Consider the following 21,514-nt stretch of genomic DNA (forward strand, 5'->3'; position numbering starts at 1 on the left):
TGTCTATCACCCAGTTACCCCATCCCTCTATCACCCTCCCTTCCAGCAACCCTCACTTTGTTTCCTATGATTAAGAGTCTCTTATGGTTTGTCTCTGTCTCTGGTTTCGTCTTCTTTTATTTTTTCCTCTCTTCCCCTATGATCCTCTGTTTTGTTTCTTAAATTCCACATATCAGTGAGATCGTATGATAATTGTCTTTCTTTGATTGACTTATTTCGCTTAACATAATACCCTCTAGTTCCATCCACATCATTGCAAATGGCAATATTTCATTTCTTACGGCTGCGTAATATTCCATTGTATTTATATACCACATCTTTTTTATCCATTCATCTGTTGATGGACATCTGGGCTCTTTCCATAGTTTGGCTATTGTGGACATTGCTGCTATAAACATTGGGGTTCACGTGCCCCTTCGGATCACTACATTTGTATCTTTGGGGTAAATACCCAGTAGTACAATTGCTGGGTCGTAGAGAAGCTCTATTTTCAACTTTCTGAGGAACCTCCATACTGTTTTCTAGAGTGGCTGCACCAGCTTGCATTCCCACCAACAGTGTAGGAGGGTTTCCCTTTCTCCGCATCCTCACCAACATCTGTCGTTTCCTGACTTGTTAATTTTAGCCATTCTGACTGGTGTGAGGTGGTATCTCATTGTGGTTTTGCTTTGTATTTCCCTGATGCTGAGTGATATTGAGCATTTTTTCATGTGTCTGTTGGCCATTTGGATGTCTTCTTTGGAAAAATGTCTGTTCATGTCTTCTGTCCATTTCTGGATTGGATTATTTGCTCTTTGGGTGTTGAGTTTGATAAGTTCTTTATAGATTTTGGATACTAGCCCTTTATCTGATATGTCATTTGCAAATATCTTCTCCCATTCTGTCGATTATCTTTTGGTTTTGTCGACTGTTTCCTTTGCTGTGCAAAAACCTTTTTATCTTGATGAAGTCCCAATAGTTCATTTTTCTTGTTTCCCTTGCCTTTGGAGATGTGTCTAGCAAGAAGTTGCTGCAGGGGCGCCTGGGTGGCTAAGTCGTTAAGCCTCTGCCTTCGGCTCAGGTCATGATCCTAGGGTCCTGGGATCGAGCCCCGCATCAGGCTCCCTGCTCCGCGGGAAGCCTGCTTCTCCCTCTCCCACTACCCCTGCTTGTGTTCCCTCTCTAGCCGTCTCTCTCTCTGTCAAATAAATAAATAAAAAATCTTTAAAAAAAAAAAAAAGAAGTTGCTGCAGCTGAGGTCAAAGAGGTTGCTGCCTGTGTTCTCCTCTAGGATTTTGATGGATTCCTGTCTCACATTTAGGTCTTTTCATCCATTTTGAGTCTATTTTTGTCTATGGTTTAAGGAAATGGTCCAGTTTCATTCTTCTGCATGTGGCTGTCCAATTTTCGCAATACCATTTGTTGAAGAGACTGTCCTTTTTCCATTGGATATTCTTTCCTGCTTTGTCAAAAATTAGTTAACCAGAGTTGAGGGTCCATTTCTTGGTTCTCTCTTCTGTTCCATTGATATATGTGTCTGTTTTTAGGCCAGTATCATACTGTCTTGATGATTACAGCTTTGTAATAGAGCTTGTAGTCCAGAATTGTGATTCCACCAGTTTTAGTTTTCTTTTTCAACATTCCTTTGGCTATTCGGGGTCTTTTCTGGTTCCATACAAATTTTAGGATTGTTTGTTCCAGCTCTGTGAAAAATGTTGATGGTATTTTGATAGAGATTGCATTGAATGTGTAGATTGCTCTAGGTAGCATAGACCTTTTAACAATATTTTTTCTTCCGATCCATGAGCATGGAATGTTTTTCCATTTCTTTGTATCTTCCTCAATTTCTTTCATAAATGTTCAAGAGTTTTCAGAGTACAGATCCTTTAGCTCTTTGGTTAGGTTTATTCCTAGGTAGCTTATATTTTTTGGTATAATTGTAAATGGGATTGATTCCTTAATTTCTATTTCTTCTGTCTCATTGTCAGTGTATAGAAATGCAACTGATTTCTTTTTTTTATTTTAAGATTTTATTTATTTATTTGAGAGAGAAAGAATGAGACAGAGAGAGCATGAGAGGGGGGAGGGTCAGAGGGAGAAGCAGACTCCCCGCTGAGCGGGGAGTCTGATGCGGGACTCGATTCCAGGACTCCAGGATCATGACCTGAGCCGAAGGCAGTCGCTTAACCAACTGAGCCACCCAGGCACCCAAAATGCAACTGATTTCTGTGCATTGATTTTATACCCTACCACTTTGCTGAATTCCTGTATGAGTTTTAGCAATTTTGGGGTAGAGTCTTTTTATTTTTTTTTTTTTTAAGACTTATTTATTTATTTGTTGGGGGTGGGGGGACAGAACACAAACGGGGGAGGGGCAGGCAGAGGGAGAAGCAGGCTCCCCGCTGAGCAAGGAACCTGATGCGGGACTCAATCCTAGGACCCTGGGATCATGACCTGAGCCTAAGGCAGATGCCTAAATGACTGAGCCATCCAGGCTTCCCTGGGGTGAAGTCTTTTGGGTTTTCCACATAGACTATCATGTCATTTGTGAAGAGTGAGAGTTTGACTTCTTCTTTGACAATTTGGATGCCTTTGATTTCTTTTTGTTGTCTGATTGCTGATGCTAGGACTTCTCTGTTGAACAGCAGTGGTGATAGTGGACATCCCTGCCACGTTCCTGACCTTAGGGGAAAAGCTCTCAGTTTTTCCCCATTGAGAATGATATTTGCTGTGGGGTTTTTGTAGATAGCTTTTATGATATTGAGGTATGTTCCCTCTGTCCCTACACTGTGAAGAGTTTTAATCAAGAAAGAATGCTGTACTTTGTCAAATGCTTTTTCTGCATCTATTGAGAGGATCATATGGTTCTTGCCCCTTCTTTTATTTGTGTATTGTATCGCATTGATTGCTTTGCGGATGTTGAACCTACCTTGCAGCCAAGGAATACATCCCACTTGGTCATGGTAAATAGTCCTTTGTTTTGAAAAGAATTTTTTTTTTTTATGAGAGCAGTTGTTTTTTTTTTTAAAGATTTTATTTATTTGACAGAGAGATAGGGAGTACAAGCAGGGGGAGTGGCAGAGGGAGAGGTAGAAGCAGGCTTCCCCCTGAGCTGAGAGCCTGATGCGGGGCTCGATCCCAGGACCCTGAGATCATGACCTGAGCCGAAGGCAGACGCTCAACCGACTGAGCCACCCAGGTGCCCCTGAATAGTCCTTTTAATGTACTGTTGGATCCTATTGGCTAGTATTTTGGTGAGAATTTTGGCATCCATGTTCATCAGGGATATTGGTCTGTAATTCTCCTTTTTGGTGGGGTCTTTGTCTGGTTTTGGGATCAAGGTAATGCTGACCTCATAATAGAGTTTGGAAGTTTTCCTTCCATTTCTATTTTTTGAAAGAGCTTCAGAAGAATAGATACTAACTCTTTAAATGTTTGGTAGAATTCCCCTGGGAAGCCATCAGGCCCTGGGCTCTTATTTGTTGGGAGATTTTGATTACTGCTTCAATTTCCTTGCTGGTTATGGGTCTGTTCAGGTTTTCTATTTCTTCCTGGTTTAGTTTTGGTAGTTTATACGTCTCTAGGAATGCATCCGTTTCTTCCAGATTATCTAATTTGTTGGCATTATAGTTGCTCATAATATGTTCTTATAATTGTTTGTATTTCTTTGGTGTTGGTTGTGATCTCTGCTCTTTCATTCATGATTTTACTTACTTGGGTCATTTTTATTTCGATAAGTCTGGCCAGGGGTTTATAATCTTATTAATTCTTTTTTTTTTTTAAGATTTTATTTATTTATTTGACAGAGAGAGACACAGTGAGAGAGGGAACACAAGCAGGGGGAGTGGGAGAGGGAGAAGCAGGCTTCCTGCAGAGCAGGGAGCCCGATGCGGGGCTCGATCCCAGGACCCTGGGATCAAGACCTGAGCTGAAGGCAGAGGCTTGACGGCGACTGAGCCACCCAGGCGCCCCTTATTAATTCTTTCAAAGAACCAGCTTCTAGTTTCATTGATCTGTTCTACTGTTCTTTGGTTTCTATTTCATTGATTTCTGCTCTAATCTTTATTACTTCTCTTCTCCTGCTTGGTTTAGTCTTTATTTGCTGTTCTTTCTCCAGCTCCTTTAGGCGTAAGGTTTGTTTGTATTTGAGACCTTATTTGTTTCTTGAGAAGGGCTTGTAGTGCTGTATACTTCCCTCTTAGGACTGCCTTTACTACATCCCAAAGATTTTGAACAGTTGTCATTTTCATTTGTTTCTATGAATTTTTTTAATTCTTCTTTAATTTCCTGGTTGACCCATTCATTCTTTAGTAGGACGCTCTTTAGCCTCCATGTATATGAGTTCTTTCCAAATTTCCTCTTGTGATTGAGTTCCAGTTTCAAAGCATTGTGGTCTGAAAGTATGCAAGTAATGATCCCAGTCTTTTGGTATCAGTTGAGACCTGATTTGTGACCCAGTATGTGATCTATTCTGGAGAATGTTCCATGTGCCCTGGAGAAGAATGTGTATTCTGTTGCTTTAGGATGTAATGTTTTGAATATATCTGTGAAGTCCATCTTGTCCAGTGTGTCATTCAAAGCCCTTATTTCCTTGTTGACCTTCTGCTTAGGTGATCTGTCCATTGCAGTGAGGGGGGTGTTAACGTCCCTTACTATTAATTGTATTATTATCGATGTGTTTCTTTAGTTTTGTTATTAATTGACTTATGTAATTGGCTGCTCTCGTGTTAGGGGCATAAATATTTATAATTGTTAGAACTTCTTGTTGGATGGACCCTTTATTTATAATACGTTTCTTATTACAGTCTTTGGTTTAAAATCTAATTTGTCTGATATAGGAATTGCCTCCCCAGCTTTCTTTAGATGTCCATTAGCATGATAAATGGTTTTCCACCCCCTCACTTTAAATCTGGAGGTGTCTTTGGATCTAAAATGAGTCTCTTGCAGACAGCATATTGATGGGTCTTGCTTTTTTATCCAGTCTGATACCCTGTGTCTTTTGATTGGGGCATTTAGCCCATTTACATTCAGAGTAATTATTGAAAGATATGAATTCAGTGCCATTGTATTACTTGTAAAGTGACTGTCTCTGTCCCTTTCTGGTCTATGTTACTTTTGGGCTCTCTCTTTGCTTAGAGGATCCCTTTTAATATTTCTCGTAGGTCTGGTTTGGTGATCACAAATTCTTTTAGTTTCTGTTTGTCCTGGAAGCTTCTTATCTCTCCTATTTTGAATGACATCCTAGCTGGATAAAGTATTCTTGGCTGCATATTTTTCTCACTTAGCACCCTGAATATATCATGCCAGTCCTTTCTGGCCGGCCAGGTCTCCGTGGATAGGTCTGCTACCAATATAATGTTTCTACCCTTGTAGGTTACAGATCTCTGTCCCAAGCTGCTTTCAGGATTTTCTCTTTGTCTCTGAGATTTATAAGTTTCACTATTATTGTCAGGATGTTGAGCTATTTTTACTGATTTTGAGGGGGGTTTTCTCTGCCTCCTGGATTTTGATGCCAGTTTCCTTCCCCAGATTAGGGAAGTTCTCACTATAATTTGCTCCAATATACCTTCTGCCTCTCTCTCTCTTTTCTTCTGGTATCCCAATTATTCTAATACTGTTTCACTTCATGGTATCACTTATCTCTCAAATTCTCCTCTCATGGTCCAGTAGTTGTTTATCTCTCTTTTTCTCAGCTGCTTTATTCTCTATCATTTGGTCTTCTATATCACTAATTCTCTCTTCTGCCTCATTTATCTTAGCAGTTAGAGCCTCCATTTTTTATTGCATCTCATTAATAGCCTTTTTTATTTCAACTTCATTAGATTTTAGTTCTTTTAATTCTCCAGAAAGGGATTCTCTAGTGTCTTCTTTGCTTTTTTCAAGCCCAGCTAGTATCTTTATAATCATTATTCTGAATTCCAGTTCCAACGTCTTACTTATGTCCAAATTGATTAGATCCCCTTATTAAACTCTCTTATTCTAGAAATAGATCATTAGATTCCTTAGGATACTCTATATACATTATCAAATCATCTGAAAAGAAAGTTTTATTTTTTTTTCCTAACTGGTGTATTTTCTTTTCTTGTTGCCTCAGCCTTCCAGGAGCTGGCATCCTTATCTTATTCTTAATCTTAAAGGGAATGCTTTTAATGTTACTCTTTATCAAGTTAAGGAAGTTTCTTTCTGTTCCTATGCCTAGAATTTTTATCATAAGTGGATATTGAATTTTATCTAAGTATTTTCTTTATCCTTTGAGTCAATTATATGATTTCTACCCTTTAATGAATGTGGTGAATCACAGTGATTTTTTTTTTTTTAATCTCAAAACCCCAAATATTTTACCTTATTAGATTATTTTTTCTAGTACTATTGAGGATATTTTTATGTATGTTTGTGAGTAAAACTGGCATGTATTTTTTTTTTTCTTTTTTATACTCATCTTTGTCAGGTTTTGGTAGTGAGTTTATGCTGACCTCATACAATGAGTTAGGAATTGTTTCCCTATTTTCCCCATACTCTGGAAAAGTTGCGTAAGATTGGAATTACTTGTCCCTTGGATTTCTGGAAGCAAGCAGAGTAAAATTTTCTAGGTTTCCATTTTTCCTTTTGGGAAGATTTTTACTTACAAATTAAATTTCTTCAAATGCTGTAGGACCCTTGGGATTTTTTATTTCTTCTTGAGTCAGTCTTGATATTTTCTAGAGACTAATCCATTTCTAAGTTTTAATTTTATTGGCATATATTTTATTGGTTCATGATATCCTCTTTTTAGTATCCACAACATTTTTGATTATGTCCTTCTTTCTGTTATCCTTAAATTATTTGCTCCTTCTCTTATTTTTTTCTTCAATCTTACCAGAAGTTTGTAACTATATGATTCTTTTGAAAGAGCCAAGTTGGTGTTTCTATTATGTGTTTTTTTTTTCCTATTTCATTAAGTTTGGCCTTCCTTTATTACTGCCTTTCATCTGTTCTCTTTGGATTAATTTCTTTTTCAGTATTTGATCCTGTTCTGTACCATTTGACAGTAGTAAACTACCCCATCCTTGTAGCTTTCTTTTGCCTGGCTCCTGAAGCGCACTAGTCCTGAAGGATTTTTTTTTTTTTTCCTTCCTGTTTTCTAACTGCTTCCTCTCTGGTTCTCTTTGTCTTTACATCTCCTAATTTAGGTGCCCTCTTATCTTCAGGCTTCTTTTCTCTATATCCACTCTTAATTGATTGACGTTTTTACTCCAAATTTCAACTATCACTTCTCTGTGAGTAATTACACAGAATCAGGGGACCCCATCCTTGTATTGGCTCTTCCACTAACTAGCTATGACATTTTGAACAAGTCACTTAAGATTCCTTAATCCGTTTCTTCACCAATAAAATAAGGAGGCTGGATTCAAGATCTCTGAGGTTCACCTCAGTAACACTGTTCTTGTGGCAACCTTATAGAATCTTTAGCTCTGGCCTTTGTTATTTCTAAATGCCTTCTGGATCACCTTTTTTTTTTTTTTTAGATTTTATTTATTTAACTGACAGAGACAGTGAGAGAGGTAACACAAGCAGGGGGAATGGGAGAGGGAGAATCAGGCTTCCCGCTGAGCAAGGGAGCCCGATGTAGGGCTCGATCCCAGGACTCTGGGATCATGACCTGAGCCGAAGGCAGTCGTTTAACCAACTGAGCCACCCAGGCGCCCTGGATCACTTTTCTTACATGTTTTGGGGTTTCTCAAATTCTGTATGTGTTACTTTAATCTCCTTACATCATTCCCCTTCTCTCCCAACCTGTTAATTCCCCATTTCCTTATTTGGATGTTCTGTTTTCTCTGATACACATTTGGTTTTGGCTCCCAACATCCTTATCTCCCTGTACTGGCTTCAAACTCAAGTCAGATGTGTACATATGTGTATGTGTGTCTGTCTGTCTGTCTGTTCCCCTCTTGTTTCCTTTTAGCCCAATTTAGGTCTTTATGATTTACAAGAATGATTTCTATGTGATAGATACTTTCTTCCATCCCTGACCTCCTCGTGGAGCCTCAGAATTTTACTTAAATAAGTACCTGCTTTTGCATCTTAAATCTCTGTTTATCTGAATTGTTGTCCAAGAATGTTCTTTTACTTTACTAGCTTTGGGATGCCTTTATGCATCCCCCCAAGATGGTAGAGCCAGGGCACTTAAATAGTATTACCTGTAGGCCACTATAGTAGGCTCTCTACCAGGGATAGAAATCAGTCAGTCTTGTCGTATAGTGCTTTGTGAGTTACAAGGGGTATATCATTTTTGTGGCAACTTTAAAGTGGAACCAATGTGTAGAATTTTCATGGTCTCCATGAGAGTGAAATATTTGGTTCTGGAAGACTTCCTGTATTGGTGATGTGTTAATCTCTAAGTGCTTGTCTCTGTTTTTCAAAATCTCATCTTCATTTAGCCTTGTGGATTTATGTAATATATATTGAGCATAATTCTCTAAGGATGCACAATCTTAAAATCAACCTAAGTAATGATTTTCTATGTAGAAATAGAGAGCAGCTAATGACAAAACGTGTAACTTTAAAATAATGAAGCTTCTATATGTGGCCTATGAAAGTGACCCTAATTTAAATTTTATTTCATACTAGTTTCTCATTACCTGACACAACTATATACCCTTTTAATTTCATTGACTGTATGTGTCTAGATAGTTCTTTTGTTTTCTATTTATGGGAAGCTAGGAAAAAACCATAAAAGAACAATCACTGTGAGGTTTTAAGCAGGTGAAATATATAGACACTCCTTTTATAATTATCTCAAGGAAACCTTAAATAGTTGTTTTGAGTCATGTAATCTACCTCATTATTCTATTAAAGTGATACATTTGCTAGAAGTTTGTTAGGATATATAATGGCAGAAGTGAGTAGCCATTTAGAAATACTACCTTAAGGTTCTGGCTTATCCTGTCCTGACTGGTGTGCTCTGTGTGTGTACACACAAGAATGAGGATGGGCAGACGGGTTGTTTGGGTGGTAGGAAATGGAAGTTCAGTACCACATTCATGTGCCTCAGTGGTTCTTGCAGGTTCCTGTAGTCTGTTACATTTTATTGAGTACAAGGAATTCTGATAATTTCTAAATAATATCTGGATATTTTAGTTTGTAAACAATGTATTATATCCTTAAAAAATATTTCTGAATATTAGGATGGTATGTCTTTCCATAAATTGGTCCTATTCTAGCATCAGATTGCAGCATAAGTGGTTAAAACACACAGGCATAACATTTGGAAGATTATAATTACAGCAGGGCTCTTGCTAATTAGATATATGCTTTAGGATTCAAGAAATTAGTAAAACTATTTTGTTTATCATGTAAATGGTTGTTTTTGCCATCAGATTGTCATGTATTAAAAGTATAAGTTAAGAATAAATCATCTTGCAAAGTTACTAGTGAATTTCTTCTGCCCATGCCAAATCTTGAGAAGGGGGAGACCAGAAGAGAGCTTCAGTTCCTCCTTGGAAGTCTGTCTCATACCATTCTTTACAACAGTAGTAGTGATACTCTCTTCCTTAATGCTTGTAAGTGCCATGCTTATTCTGACCCCAATCACTGCATCACTTCTGAATTCTGTGACACTGTCTTATGATTAGAAGTCATTATATTTTTGTTTGTTTCCTAACCTTTGTGTTCATTTACTTGTCCTACAGTCCTCCCTTGAGAGGAGAAAACATTTTACTGTATTTCATCTTTCTTTGAAATCCCTCTCATCCATGGAGGTACTTAGGAAAGTACTAATACAAAATAGATACCTGATAAATGCTCGTGACTGAAGTCGAGTTTGTTTTTAATAGTTACATGCTTTTGCTTGCTTTCTAGGCACACAAACCAATGGTCTGGACTTTCAGAAGCAGCCTGTGCCTGTTGGAGGAGCAATCTCAACAGCCCAGGCCCAGGCTTTCCTTGGACATCTCCATCAGGTAGAATGCTCTGCTCAACCATACGGGAGAGTAAAAACTGGAGGCATGGAATGTTAAGGCCTGGGGAAGTTATTTCAGTATGTGGGACTTTTTAAAATGATTAAAGCCTGGTCCTAATCACATCTGATTGTGTTCTTTTGAATGTTAGTCTAGATTCTTAGTTTAATTGACTCTATAGCTATTGACCTCACAGCTTTGTGAGAAAAAGAATTCTTTGTTATGAATGGAATACACGTAACAACCGGGTTACTGTTTTTGTCACTGTGGGTCTGTGATGGCTCACTGAAGGTAGTAGATTACAGAGTCATCCAAAAGGATGTAGCCACCATTGCCCAAGACCTGTGTAAGGCTCTCAATTCAGAATATGTTTTCATAAAATGTATCTTCATATGTCTTCTGAGCTCATAAATTCTGTCTTTAGACTACCTGAACTTTATATAAAAGAAGCTCCTGCACTTGAAATAGGTGCAATTTTAGAAAGGTCCTCTAAAGCCCATTTATTCACAAATTCAAAGGATTACTATGCAGGCAGCAATTAGCGTCTCCTACTGGAGTGAGGCCCTAGCTGTGACACACTTTTGCTCAAGTGCGTAGCTTTGTTTGTGTTTTTCGAAGTAGAGAAACTTCTATATGAAACTTCTAGATAAAATATTAAGATGATTTAGCATCTAAAATAATTTAAGAATATATTATAGAAAACCAAAAATGTTATTTTCATGTCGATTTTCTTCTAAAAACATTTGTTGGGGGCACCTGGGTGGCTCAGTTGGTTAAGCATCTGCCTTTAGCTCAGGTCATGATCTCAGGGTCCTGGGATTGAGCCCCACATCAGGCTCTCTGCTCAGCAGCGTGTTTGCTTCTCCCTCTCACTCTGTGTACTCTCTCTCTCAAATAAATAAATAATGTTTAAAAAACAAAATTAAAAAATAAAAACATTTATAGCCTCCAACAAGTTTTCTGGTTTCTTAGAGGAATAACATTTTTGGTAGTCAATGTATGTGGTACATATTAAGCCTCTATCTGGCTTAAATTTGTGGTGGTCAAAACGTATTAAAAAATCCCCAAAGGAATTGTGCAAGACTGTTGAATCTCAGATCTGTACCTCTGAAACAAATAATGCAATATATGTTAAGAAAGAAAAAAAGAAGAAGAAGAATGTAGCAGGAGGGGAAGAATGAAGGGGGGGAAATCGGAGGGGGAGAAGAACCATGAGAGACGATGGACTCTGAAAAACAAACTGAGGGTTCTAGAGGGGAGGGGGTTGGGAGGATGGCTTAGCCTGGTGATGGGTATTGAGCAGGGCACGTTCTGCATGGAGCACTGGGTGTTATGCACAAACAATGAATCATGGAACACTATATCTAAAACTAATGATGTAATGTATGGGGGATTAACATAACAATAAAAAAATTAAAAAAAAAAAAAAAGAAAAAAAAATCCCCAAAGGTACATAGATGATATGCAGTCTTTTCTCCATTGGATCCAAATTCTAAGAAGAGTACAACTCTTACTCAGCTCCAAGGCCTCCAGCTGATTACCAAAATCATTGAATCTTCAATATCCCCTAAACCAAAGGACTTTAAATCAGTGAATTTGATATGAAATCATGACATCACTGAATTCTCCATCAAGATGTCCGTCCCCTCAGAATTGCTCACCATCTGATTAGACACATAATTAACATGAATGTGACACTTACCTTCTATTTCTAGCCCTCTTATTGACCAGGTTCACACTCTGACCTTTTCCTTAAAATAATTATAGATGTGTGTACACATATACAAAGTAGATGACTTTGGATCTGTCACCCCATAAGTTCCATGAAGATGGGAACCTTTTCTTATTTATCTTTATCCTAGCATTTTCCAAAGAGCCCAAATTATAATAGATGTTAAGTAATTATTTACTGAATAAATGAATGGTAAAGTTGTATAGGAATAGAGAGGTAGAAATAATTAGCTCAACTTGTATAATCTAAGACATTTATCATAGAGAGGATGACTTTTGAGCTAAATTTTGAAGGATGTTGGGAGGTAGCTAAATGAAGTGGTAAAAGGATGCTCTCACTTTTTATTTTCTATTTTGAAAATTTTCAAATCTATAGAATAGTTATAACTATAGGACAGTTTTCAATTGAAAGCCCTTCACTTGGAATCACCAACTATTACTGTTTACTATCTTTGCTCTGTGTGTGTGTGTGTGTATGTGGGTGTACAAACACACATATAAAAAATGTATATACAGGGACGCCTGGGTGGCTCAGTCGTTAAGCGTCTGCCTTTGGCTCAGGTCATGATCCCAGGGTCCTGAGATTGAGCCCCGCATCGGGCTCCCTGCTCCACGGGAAGCCTGCTTCTCCCTCTCCCACTCCCCCTGCTTGTGTTCCTGCTCTCGCTGTGTCTCTCTCTGTCAGATAAATAAATAAAATCATTTTAGAGTAAGTTGCAGGCACTGTGACCTTCTACTTCTAAATACTTCATCACATTTTTCCTAAAAACAGCATTCTTTTATACAACTATAATATAAATTTCAAATTCCAGAAATAATCCATGAGGAGATACTTTTAAGACCTGTAACTATCCTCTTCCTCAACAAACGTTTACCCAGAAACAACATGATTTAAATGAAATCACATAGAAACTTTATCTCCTTTAAATCTTTGTACCCAAAACTCTTTCCTTTGGCTCTTTGGCTGAATTTTTAGCCTTTGGGTCTTATAATTTTTTTTTTAAGATTTTATTTATTTGACAGAGATACAGCGAGAGAGGGAACACAAGCAGGGGGAGTGGGAGAGGGAGAAGCAGGCTTCCCGCTGAGCAGGGAGCCCGATGCGGGGCTCGATCCCAGGACCCTGGGATCATGACCTGAGCCAAAGGCAGATGCTTAACGACTGAGCCACCCAGGCACCCTTTGGGTCTTAAACATACTATCTTTTCAGATAATCCTCCCTTGATTACACTGCATCAAAAATATGTTCTCTGTAAATGTCTAGGTTTGTTTCTGAGGGCTCTTATCTACTAACAGGACCATTAGTTTTAAATAAAGGGCAGCAGTCTGTTCACTTTAGCTCTGAACTCTATCCTGAGCTCCATATCAACACTTATATTTAACTTTAGGAAACCTTGATGCTGTGTGATATATCCAAAATGGAACTTATTGACTTCCTGTCAATGACACTGCCTTTTTTCCAATCTCTCAGATTTGAACCCTGGAATAATTCATGACTTTTTTCTTTATCTATATCCATTCATTTGCCAGGATCCTATGTAGTACCTTGGAATGCCTCTCATGTTAACTACTTTTTATGCTGACTGCTGCCATTCTAATTTAGGCTTCCATTTTTTCTACCCTAGTTTATATTCTTTCTCTCCCAACATAGTCTTTCTTTGTTTTCAAGACATTGACATTTTTGAAGAATACAAACTAGTTATTTTGTATAGTGTTGCTCAGTTTGGGTTTGGGGAGGAATACAACATAAGTAATGCTGTGTTCTTAGTGGATCATACCAGAAGGCACATGTGTCATTTAATTACCTTTTGTAATTAGTAAATATCTATGGAGAGAGAGTTGAGAATATGTAACTATCATGTTATTCCTCAGATTTCACCCATTAAAGCATCATCCATTGATGACACTTGCCAGAATCAGTTATAATTAACATGGTTGTCAAATAATGATCCTTATTCTAATATAATCATGGTTTTAGCTTTCTGAATGCATAAAATGTATTAAATAAATATTATGACACTTTCATGTGTGGTTTATAAGACAGATTCTTTATTTCAGCCAGCAGTTTTGAATTATGACTATAAATGTTTTAAGAACTTGACTGTGTATATATATGTAAGGTTTTTACTCTGATATGTACATGAACATTTTGAAATTAGAATGAGTAGATTATTCTGATTGTTTATAATGATAAAAATAATGTATATAAGTAGCTTGTTCTTACGTGTTCTTTAATACAATGGAAGATGAATTAAGTTTTTAGAATCTAAATGTCCAGTGAATACAAACAGGATGTTATATAAGGAATGCCTAATACAGTATGGCATGTCTGATGATGCTAGTTTAGTGTGGGAAAACATTTTTAGAAAAGAAATGTTAACAGCATTTTCTGGTGGGAGGTAGAGGAACTGTGAGCTTGTCCATAAAGTTTTAACCCTATAAGATAGGCCTCTTTGTGTTCTCAGCTCTAACTCAGTGACATGCACTTAGTAGAGATTCTTGAAATACTTGTTGATGTCAACTTATAATGATGGATGTCAACCATATCAGACTAGAACTTTACCTGATTACTTTTAGGTCCAGCTCGCTGGAACAAGTTTACAGGCTGCTGCTCAGTCTTTAAATGTACAGGTAAGCTGGGTCATGGGATTATGGATCAGTTTTACACATTTTTACCATATTTTTTGGATTTTTTATAATGAGCATGCAATAATTTTATAATAGGAAATATTTAGAAGTATTACCTTTTTTTATTACCTAATTTCATTAAGTTCCAAATAATGATAATCATTGACATTAATGAAAATCCAGTTCATATTATGCTACCGTGAATGACAAAAGGTGAACAAGAAAAGTGTACTTTCAGAGTTGGATACATAAGTTTAGTAAACTGTTTCTAAGTTATACAGTGATAACACATACCTAAACACAAAGCCAGATAAATATTAATGCCCTTTCTGTTTCCAGATGTCTTTTTTAATTGTCATTTTATGGTGTAGAGGAAAGAACACTGGACTGAGATACAAAGGTCTTAGGTTTACATTCTCACTCTGCCACTAACTAGCTGTGTGATCTTTAGCGAGTCACTTAACCTCCTGGGGTTCCTTTTCTCTTACATTTATTTAAGTAGGGAAGTTTAGAAGCTTGCCAAGGTTCCTCTCTGCTCTAAAATGCTATGATTCTAAGGTTTCTAACTAAACCTGTTATAGTCATTGACGGGCTTCATACAGTCAAAATTTTAAAAACAAAATTTAAATCTGGCTACTTTGCTGATATAAATCATATGGTAAAACATGCAAAGTTCAGTTATTATGCATTACTCCATAGTTAGTTGATCTCCAGCTTCCTTTCGTTATAGTGTTTGGGTTACTAACAGTCAAGAGGAGAAAACCCTATTCTAGAAGATTGATTTCAGTGTTGCTAATGACTAAAGACCTTGGGTTGAGCATTCCATGAAACCCAGTGGAATATGGACCTAGTAACACATGGAAGGGAGAAGAGAAGAGAAAAGGAGATAATATGACCTTCCTTTCTGAGGGAGAGGAGGCGGAAAATTGCCTTGGTTGCCATGGTAAACTTCCATCCCTTAGAGAGATGTTGGCAAACAGACTGTCTCTCCAGTACGGCGTGTTTACAGTCCTGCACTGTAATTCTCTCTCAGTGACTGGCAGAATTAATCAGAGCCTTTATGTTAATTAGCCTTGCTGCAGTCCCCAAAACAGGTGGTGGGAAGTATGCAAATCTATGCAGAATTTTAATGCTCTGCATAACCAGTTTTAATTACCATAAAATTTCCCCTTAGTGTCCCTTTTAGGACTGTGTCCTCTTTCCCTCTTGACTGCAGCATTTTCCCTCTAAATTTGTGTGTTACTTGATGGGAGATGCTAAATTTACAGTTATTTTCAATATTAGATGAAAACTTCTGTAGGTCAAGTAACCAATTTCTGAGATGATATATAAGGAAGTTTCAGGCTGACCACCAAACTACATCTTAGAATGTTGGGATGGAGGGTCTAATGTAGAAATGGATTGAGAATGTGCTCTTCCCTTTCTCCTTATTTCCAAAGTTGAGGATTGGGGTTTCTAAACAATCCTGTTGATTTGTGGAGGACCCAATTATTTTTTCTTCTTAAAAGTTGTAATTGCAGTTTCGCTGGCATTGGAACAAAAAGTCTACACCAAAAACTTGTATTGTGGATAATTTTTATATTTTATTTTTCTACTTTTATGTGTTCCGTATTTGATCATTTCTTTTATAGTTAGAAAACAACAAATAATAAATGTGATTTTTAAAGGGAAAAAAGTCTAAAAACTTACGGTGTTAAAATTAGGAAAATACAGAGATTAATAGGAAAGGAAAAGAATGAAACCAGAAAACTCATGACTAGATAAATCCATGTTGTAAATAAGTATAGGTTTTTTAATCAATTATTTGAAATCTCTTATTCCTTCCCACCACCACCCACCCACCTCAGTCTAAATCTAATGAAGAATCGGGGGACTCCCAGCAGCCCAGCCAGCCCTCCCAGCAGCCTTCAGTGCAAGCAGCCATCCCCCAGACCCAACTCATGCTGGCCGGAGGACAGATAACTGGGGTGAGTCTTCACTGGGAGAATTCTAGTAAGCTTTCTTTGTGTCACAACGGCCACTGGCCAATGCTTGGGTTAGAACAGTTTGCTATATAGGCCTGACGCTGTTTTCTTTAAGGCATTTTCTATACTATAGGCAGCTCTGAAAAAGGAATTATCTTTGTCATACGTTTTCAGGGTATCTTTTCTTACTTTTGCAGATGCTCTAGATAAGCTAAAGACTTCTTTAAACTATTTCAGCTGCTGCTTCATCATGCAGTGGAGTCATCCTGTGATTGAGACCATTACAATGATGAAATTAGAGTGATCAGTTTGGAGTTCCAATATTGCTGCAGAGTAGAAGTTAAAGAAAGGACTAGTACCTACAAAAGAAAAACGTTTTCTTTAAGTTACTGTGTAATGTTCTCAAACGAAACCTCTGGTCTCCTATCCTGGCTCTGCAGTTTGCTGTATGGGCTAATTACTTCATCTCCCTGTGCCTCAGTTTTCCTTCGGTGAAATGGAGATGTTATCCATGTAAGATGCTATTTCACAATATTGTTACAAAGAGTTAAGAGTAACAATATTTGTAAAACTCAAAGAACGAACGGTGCTTGGCACGTAACAGTCGATAAATGTCATTTACTATTATTGGTAATAAATTGGCCTTTATGAATATATTAACTTTTAACGTTTCAGCTCTCTTTGCTCTAAGACACCAAAAATATTTTCCAGTGTTAAACATTTGCTGTTAAGTTATTTTGTGGGTGGAAAGGCTAGGAGAGTGGTAAGGAAGAGTTATTTGTTATTGTTCAATTCACATCACATCAACCCACACAAATTTTTATTTCCTTTATTTTAGTTAAGTATGTCTTGGTAGTGGAAAGGCTCTTTTAAGAATTGTCGCGAAACTATTTTAGAAATCCCCTCAAGAGAAACAAACTATAAGAGACTTTTAATCATAGGAAACAAACTGAAGGTTGCTGGAGGGGAGGTGGGGGAGGATGGGGTAACTGGGCGATGGGCATTAAGGAGGGCACGTGATGTAATGAGCAAATATGCAACTGATGAATCACTGAGCTCTATCTCTGAAACTAATAATATACTATGTAAATTAATTGAATTTAAATAAAATTTAAAATAAGTAAAAATAAAAATCTCCTCAAAGATTAGTATGTTTATGTATTATATAAAATATTTATAGTCAAATATACCTTGATAGGTATTAAGTTTTTGAATGGTTTGATTTTGATTCTTATGCCTCCAATGCGTGAATTGTATTGGACCCTTTTAGAAGGAGAGTTGTGCCACTAAGTGAATGCACTTAATATATTCCAAGGTGGGGCACCTGGCTGGCTCTGTTGGAAGAGCATGTGAATCTTGATCTCAGGGTAGTGAGTTCAAGCCCCATGTTGGGTGTAGAGATTACCAAAAAAAGAGAAGCTTAAAAAGAGAGAGAGAGATAGTCTAGGATTCCTTCTTGTCTGATCAGATCATGCCACCAAAAGGAAGGCAAAACACACTTACTACTTTGTGTTTGAAATAAGTTGCGTTATGAAAGCAAGTTTAAATCTGCTCTAAATACATTTCCTGTTTTACTGTTTGGGTTTGTTTTGGGTGATTAGTGTCTACAATAATAAGAGACACTTGGGATTCCAGGTTCATGTGGCTGGAGCTTCTCTGAAACCTGGGCATTAGGATTCATTTGCATGTAAAGAGAGCGGCTGTCACCACCTGTTTCACCGAGATAATGTGTTGGAAAGGGGATGTAAAGTTGCAGAGACCCAGTGCTTTCAATAATAGAAAAGACTGGGTTAGGGAGGGGCTGTAGGGAGACTTGGAAAAGAAACAAATGGAGCTCATATTCTTTAGTCATATCTTCGGACATAATGGAAATGATGGAATATGGCAGAGATTCATGCTAATGGGAAGCAGCTGGGCCTTATCAGTTCTTTCCGTGGTCAGATCCAGCATCCTTGTTCCTCATTCATCTGACTAATCACTTGCTGTTCTGTTGGGTGTAAATTTCTTTTCATATCCTGTCAGCACTGATTCCTTTTTTTCCTGCTTACTAGTTAATTACTTTTTTGCCTGAACCCTGGGGCCCTGGACAAGCTTGAATGATGAAGTCCAGAGTGAGGACCACCGTTTTAATGTAACCGTTCTGCTAGTAATGGTAGCTTGATTGCTGATGAACGTTCTAGTCTCATGCTACCCACGTGAAGTTGGGCCGCTAGGGTCTTATACCACATGGCTTGTATTAGGGGCCCTTGTCCTTCACACCTTCCCGAATGTTTGTTGTACTTCTGTTCAGCTTACTTTGACGCCAGCCCAGCAGCAGTTACTGCTCCAGCAGGCCCAGGCCCAGGCCCAGCTGCTGGCCGCGGCCGTGCAGCAGCATTCCGCCAGCCAACAGCACAGTGCTGCTGGGGCCACCATCTCAGCCTCCGCCGCCACGCCCATGACGCAGATCCCCCTGTCTCAGCCCATACAGATCGCACAGGTGAGTCTCTCCTGGGGCTTGGGCATGAAGGGGAGGCAGAAAACGGCAGGTTTCCTTTAGTATAAAATTCACTTCCTGATGGTTAGTGTGGGCCCTTAAAGACCTGAGAAGCTCTAGATCGGGGAAGTATGTGGTAGCCTTCCTCACCACTGCACTAGAAATAATACATTTGTTTGCTTATTTGAGTTGATATTATAAACACATAACTGATTATTTGAATAACTGACTGTTTATATTAAGTGACAATTCTTGAATAATTAGTTGGCATATTTCTGAAGCAGGGGATTACTGTATTTATTTTAATTAGCTAATTATGGCGGGCATGGGTTCTTTCATGTGCTCTGCAGTGAATGTTGCCACTCGTGTGAGAGAGGTGGCACGTCATCTCTGCTACAGAGTGATTAACTCCGTGCAGAACTGCATTAGAATGTTGTTTGGTTTCAGTGTTCACATTTCAGGGCAAAGTATCCACAGATAATAAAAAGTTATTTAAGAGGCATAGACAATACTACCAAGGAAGAAAGGTAGTAAATGAAATCCTTTATCTCAAGGAGAGGAAAAAAGTACCAGTAGTCATATCAATATGTCATAGAAAGAATTCTTAAGAGTCTAGTGCTAGACAATGATCTCTGTCCCCCTAGAGAAGACTCAGAAGTGCGGAAGTGGATTTACATCGTAGCTAGAGTTTGACTAGACATTGAAAAAGAGCCAGTTAACTATATGAGTAAAGAATAGATGTCAGACTGGGGCGCCTGGGTGGCTCAGTCGTTAAGCGTCTGCCTTCGGCTCAGGTCATGATCCCGGGGTCCTGGGATTGAGCCCCGCATCGGGCTCCCTGCTCTGCGGGGAAGCCTGCTTCTCCCTCTCCCTCTCCCCCTGCTTGTGTTCCCTCTCTCGCTGTCTCTCTCTGTCAAATAAATAAATAAAATCTTAAAAAAAAAAAAAAAAGAATAGATGTCAGACTAATTTTTATGACCATTATATACAAGCTTTATCAAGATAATGTTTAATTTTGGCCACTTTCTTCCTTACCAAATACAATGTTTTTAGTGTGTAAGATTTGAGAACCCTATGTTGACATTATTCTCATAAGATAATGTGCCATGGAAACACATTGAAAATTATGAAACGCTAAACCAAGATAAGCAAGTTTAGTATGCTATGGCTTGGATTTTTATGTGGATAGCTATTTTTAGGTATTTTTACACTGATTTCTCAGTTGAGTTAGACTGGTGCCAAATTTAATGAATCGTTATAGATATTTTAATTTATTGATGCAAATTCAAACTTAGCGCTCTCCATTTTTACTTAAGAGAAAGATCAATTGAATATTTAAAATCTCAACATATTCTTTTCTCACTTGATTTTTAAAACCCATATTGGTCTTTACATGTTACAACACTCGACTGTAACCATTTGTTCTGAGGAAATTTGAAATAACTATTGGAAATCAGGTTTGGCCTAAGTCATGACGCAGTAGCTTCCCACAGAAATCATCAGTCCTTATGGCCACTCCAGGTTTCTTCTTTGCTTCTTCTTTGGGAACATACCTGGGCATACCCTGTTCTGAAGAATGGAAGACTGTAAAATATTGACTCTTTTTTATTTGGATGCCACAGTTCATCATCTGGGAACTGTATGATTCAGGGAGTTTTGATTTCAGGATCTCTAATCTGTGGTGTAATTCTGGTTTTCTAGGATCTGCAGCAGCTGCAGCAGCTTCAGCAGCAGAATCTCAACCTGCAGCAGTTTGTGTTGGTGCATCCGACCACCAACCTGCAACCAGCGCAATTCATCATCTCCCAGACGCCCCAGGGCCAGCAGGGTGAGCACCTCCCCCGCACCTGCCCGCGGTACATGGGGCTATCCTTTGGGGGCTCCTACATCCACTGCTGTCATACTGGCCCTGGAACTCCATGAGCACAGTGTTTTTATTACATTTACTCTAACTTCAAACTCAGTATCATGTTAAGAAAAATACATTTTTTGGTCACGCATACCACATGTTGAAGTTGTCCTTTAATGCCTTTCATCTGTTTAATCACTAGGGGGGAACCAAGAGTTTGGCCAACAATCTAAATGAAATCCTTCAACATAAATTACTTCTAGTATTTTGATAGTTTTTCTTGAGAATGTATTTAAAAAGGTGGGCTGGGCATTAAAAGCATATGCTTCTAACAATCATTTGTTTTCTCTTAAAGTTTGAGAAGGGACAGGATGTTATATTAGAAGTTGCAGGTTTTTGAGTTATTAAAAAAAAGCTCAAGGCCTTTTAGTGGTAAATATTGTGTCACTTCTGTATCAAACAGTTAAGTTCAATCATGTTTGTAAGATTGGTTAATGGAGTCAGTGTAGAGAGATTCAGGGTATCAAGGCTTCATCCCAAGAAACACTAGTGCATCTCTACCAATTCCTCATTATTTCTGTCCTTTAGCCTTCTTCTTCTTGATGGTTCATTCTAAAATCTTTCATTGTGTAAATACCTATTCCACTTCTTAATAGATAGCCTGCTCCTTTCATGAACCAGACAATTCTCTGGTCCAACATCTACTGGCAGTTTCTAATGGATTCTGGGTTAAGAAGGTGAGCTCTTTTTAGAGTTTCAAGCTGCTTCTGTATAGAGTACTTCTTCATTTTCATCCATTCCTTACTAAAATAAAGGATTGGCTGATCAGAGAGATTGTCAGACACGGTATCAAATACATACATCAGTTTTAGTTTAATGTTCCATGTCTTCTGCCCAACTTGTATTTAACAAGATTGAATTTTAGGCAAATAAGACATTAAGAGTTTTAAGA

The 21,514-nt window shown here is 38.0% G+C and overlaps 1 protein-coding gene across 4 annotated transcripts in view; it reads left to right on the forward strand.

The window, feature by feature from the left end:
* POU2F1 (POU class 2 homeobox 1) overlaps positions 1–21,514 on the forward strand; it is a 178,157-nt gene that overhangs the window by 115,123 nt on the left and 41,520 nt on the right. For all 4 annotated transcript variants that reach the window (XM_032389450.1, XM_032389452.1, XM_032389453.1 and 1 more), the window contains 5 exons: positions 9,817–9,917; positions 14,223–14,276; positions 16,121–16,240; positions 18,528–18,716; positions 20,415–20,541. In XM_032389450.1, the coding sequence (XP_032245341.1) occupies positions 9,817–9,917; positions 14,223–14,276; positions 16,121–16,240; positions 18,528–18,716; positions 20,415–20,541 (591 nt within the window). The remainder of the gene's footprint in view (positions 1–9,816; positions 9,918–14,222; positions 14,277–16,120; positions 16,241–18,527; positions 18,717–20,414; positions 20,542–21,514) is intronic.

Source organism: Phoca vitulina, unplaced genomic scaffold (assembly GCF_004348235.1).
Source record: "Phoca vitulina isolate PV1807 unplaced genomic scaffold, GSC_HSeal_1.0 scaffold54, whole genome shotgun sequence".
Classification (NCBI taxonomy): domain Eukaryota; kingdom Metazoa; phylum Chordata; class Mammalia; order Carnivora; family Phocidae; genus Phoca; species Phoca vitulina.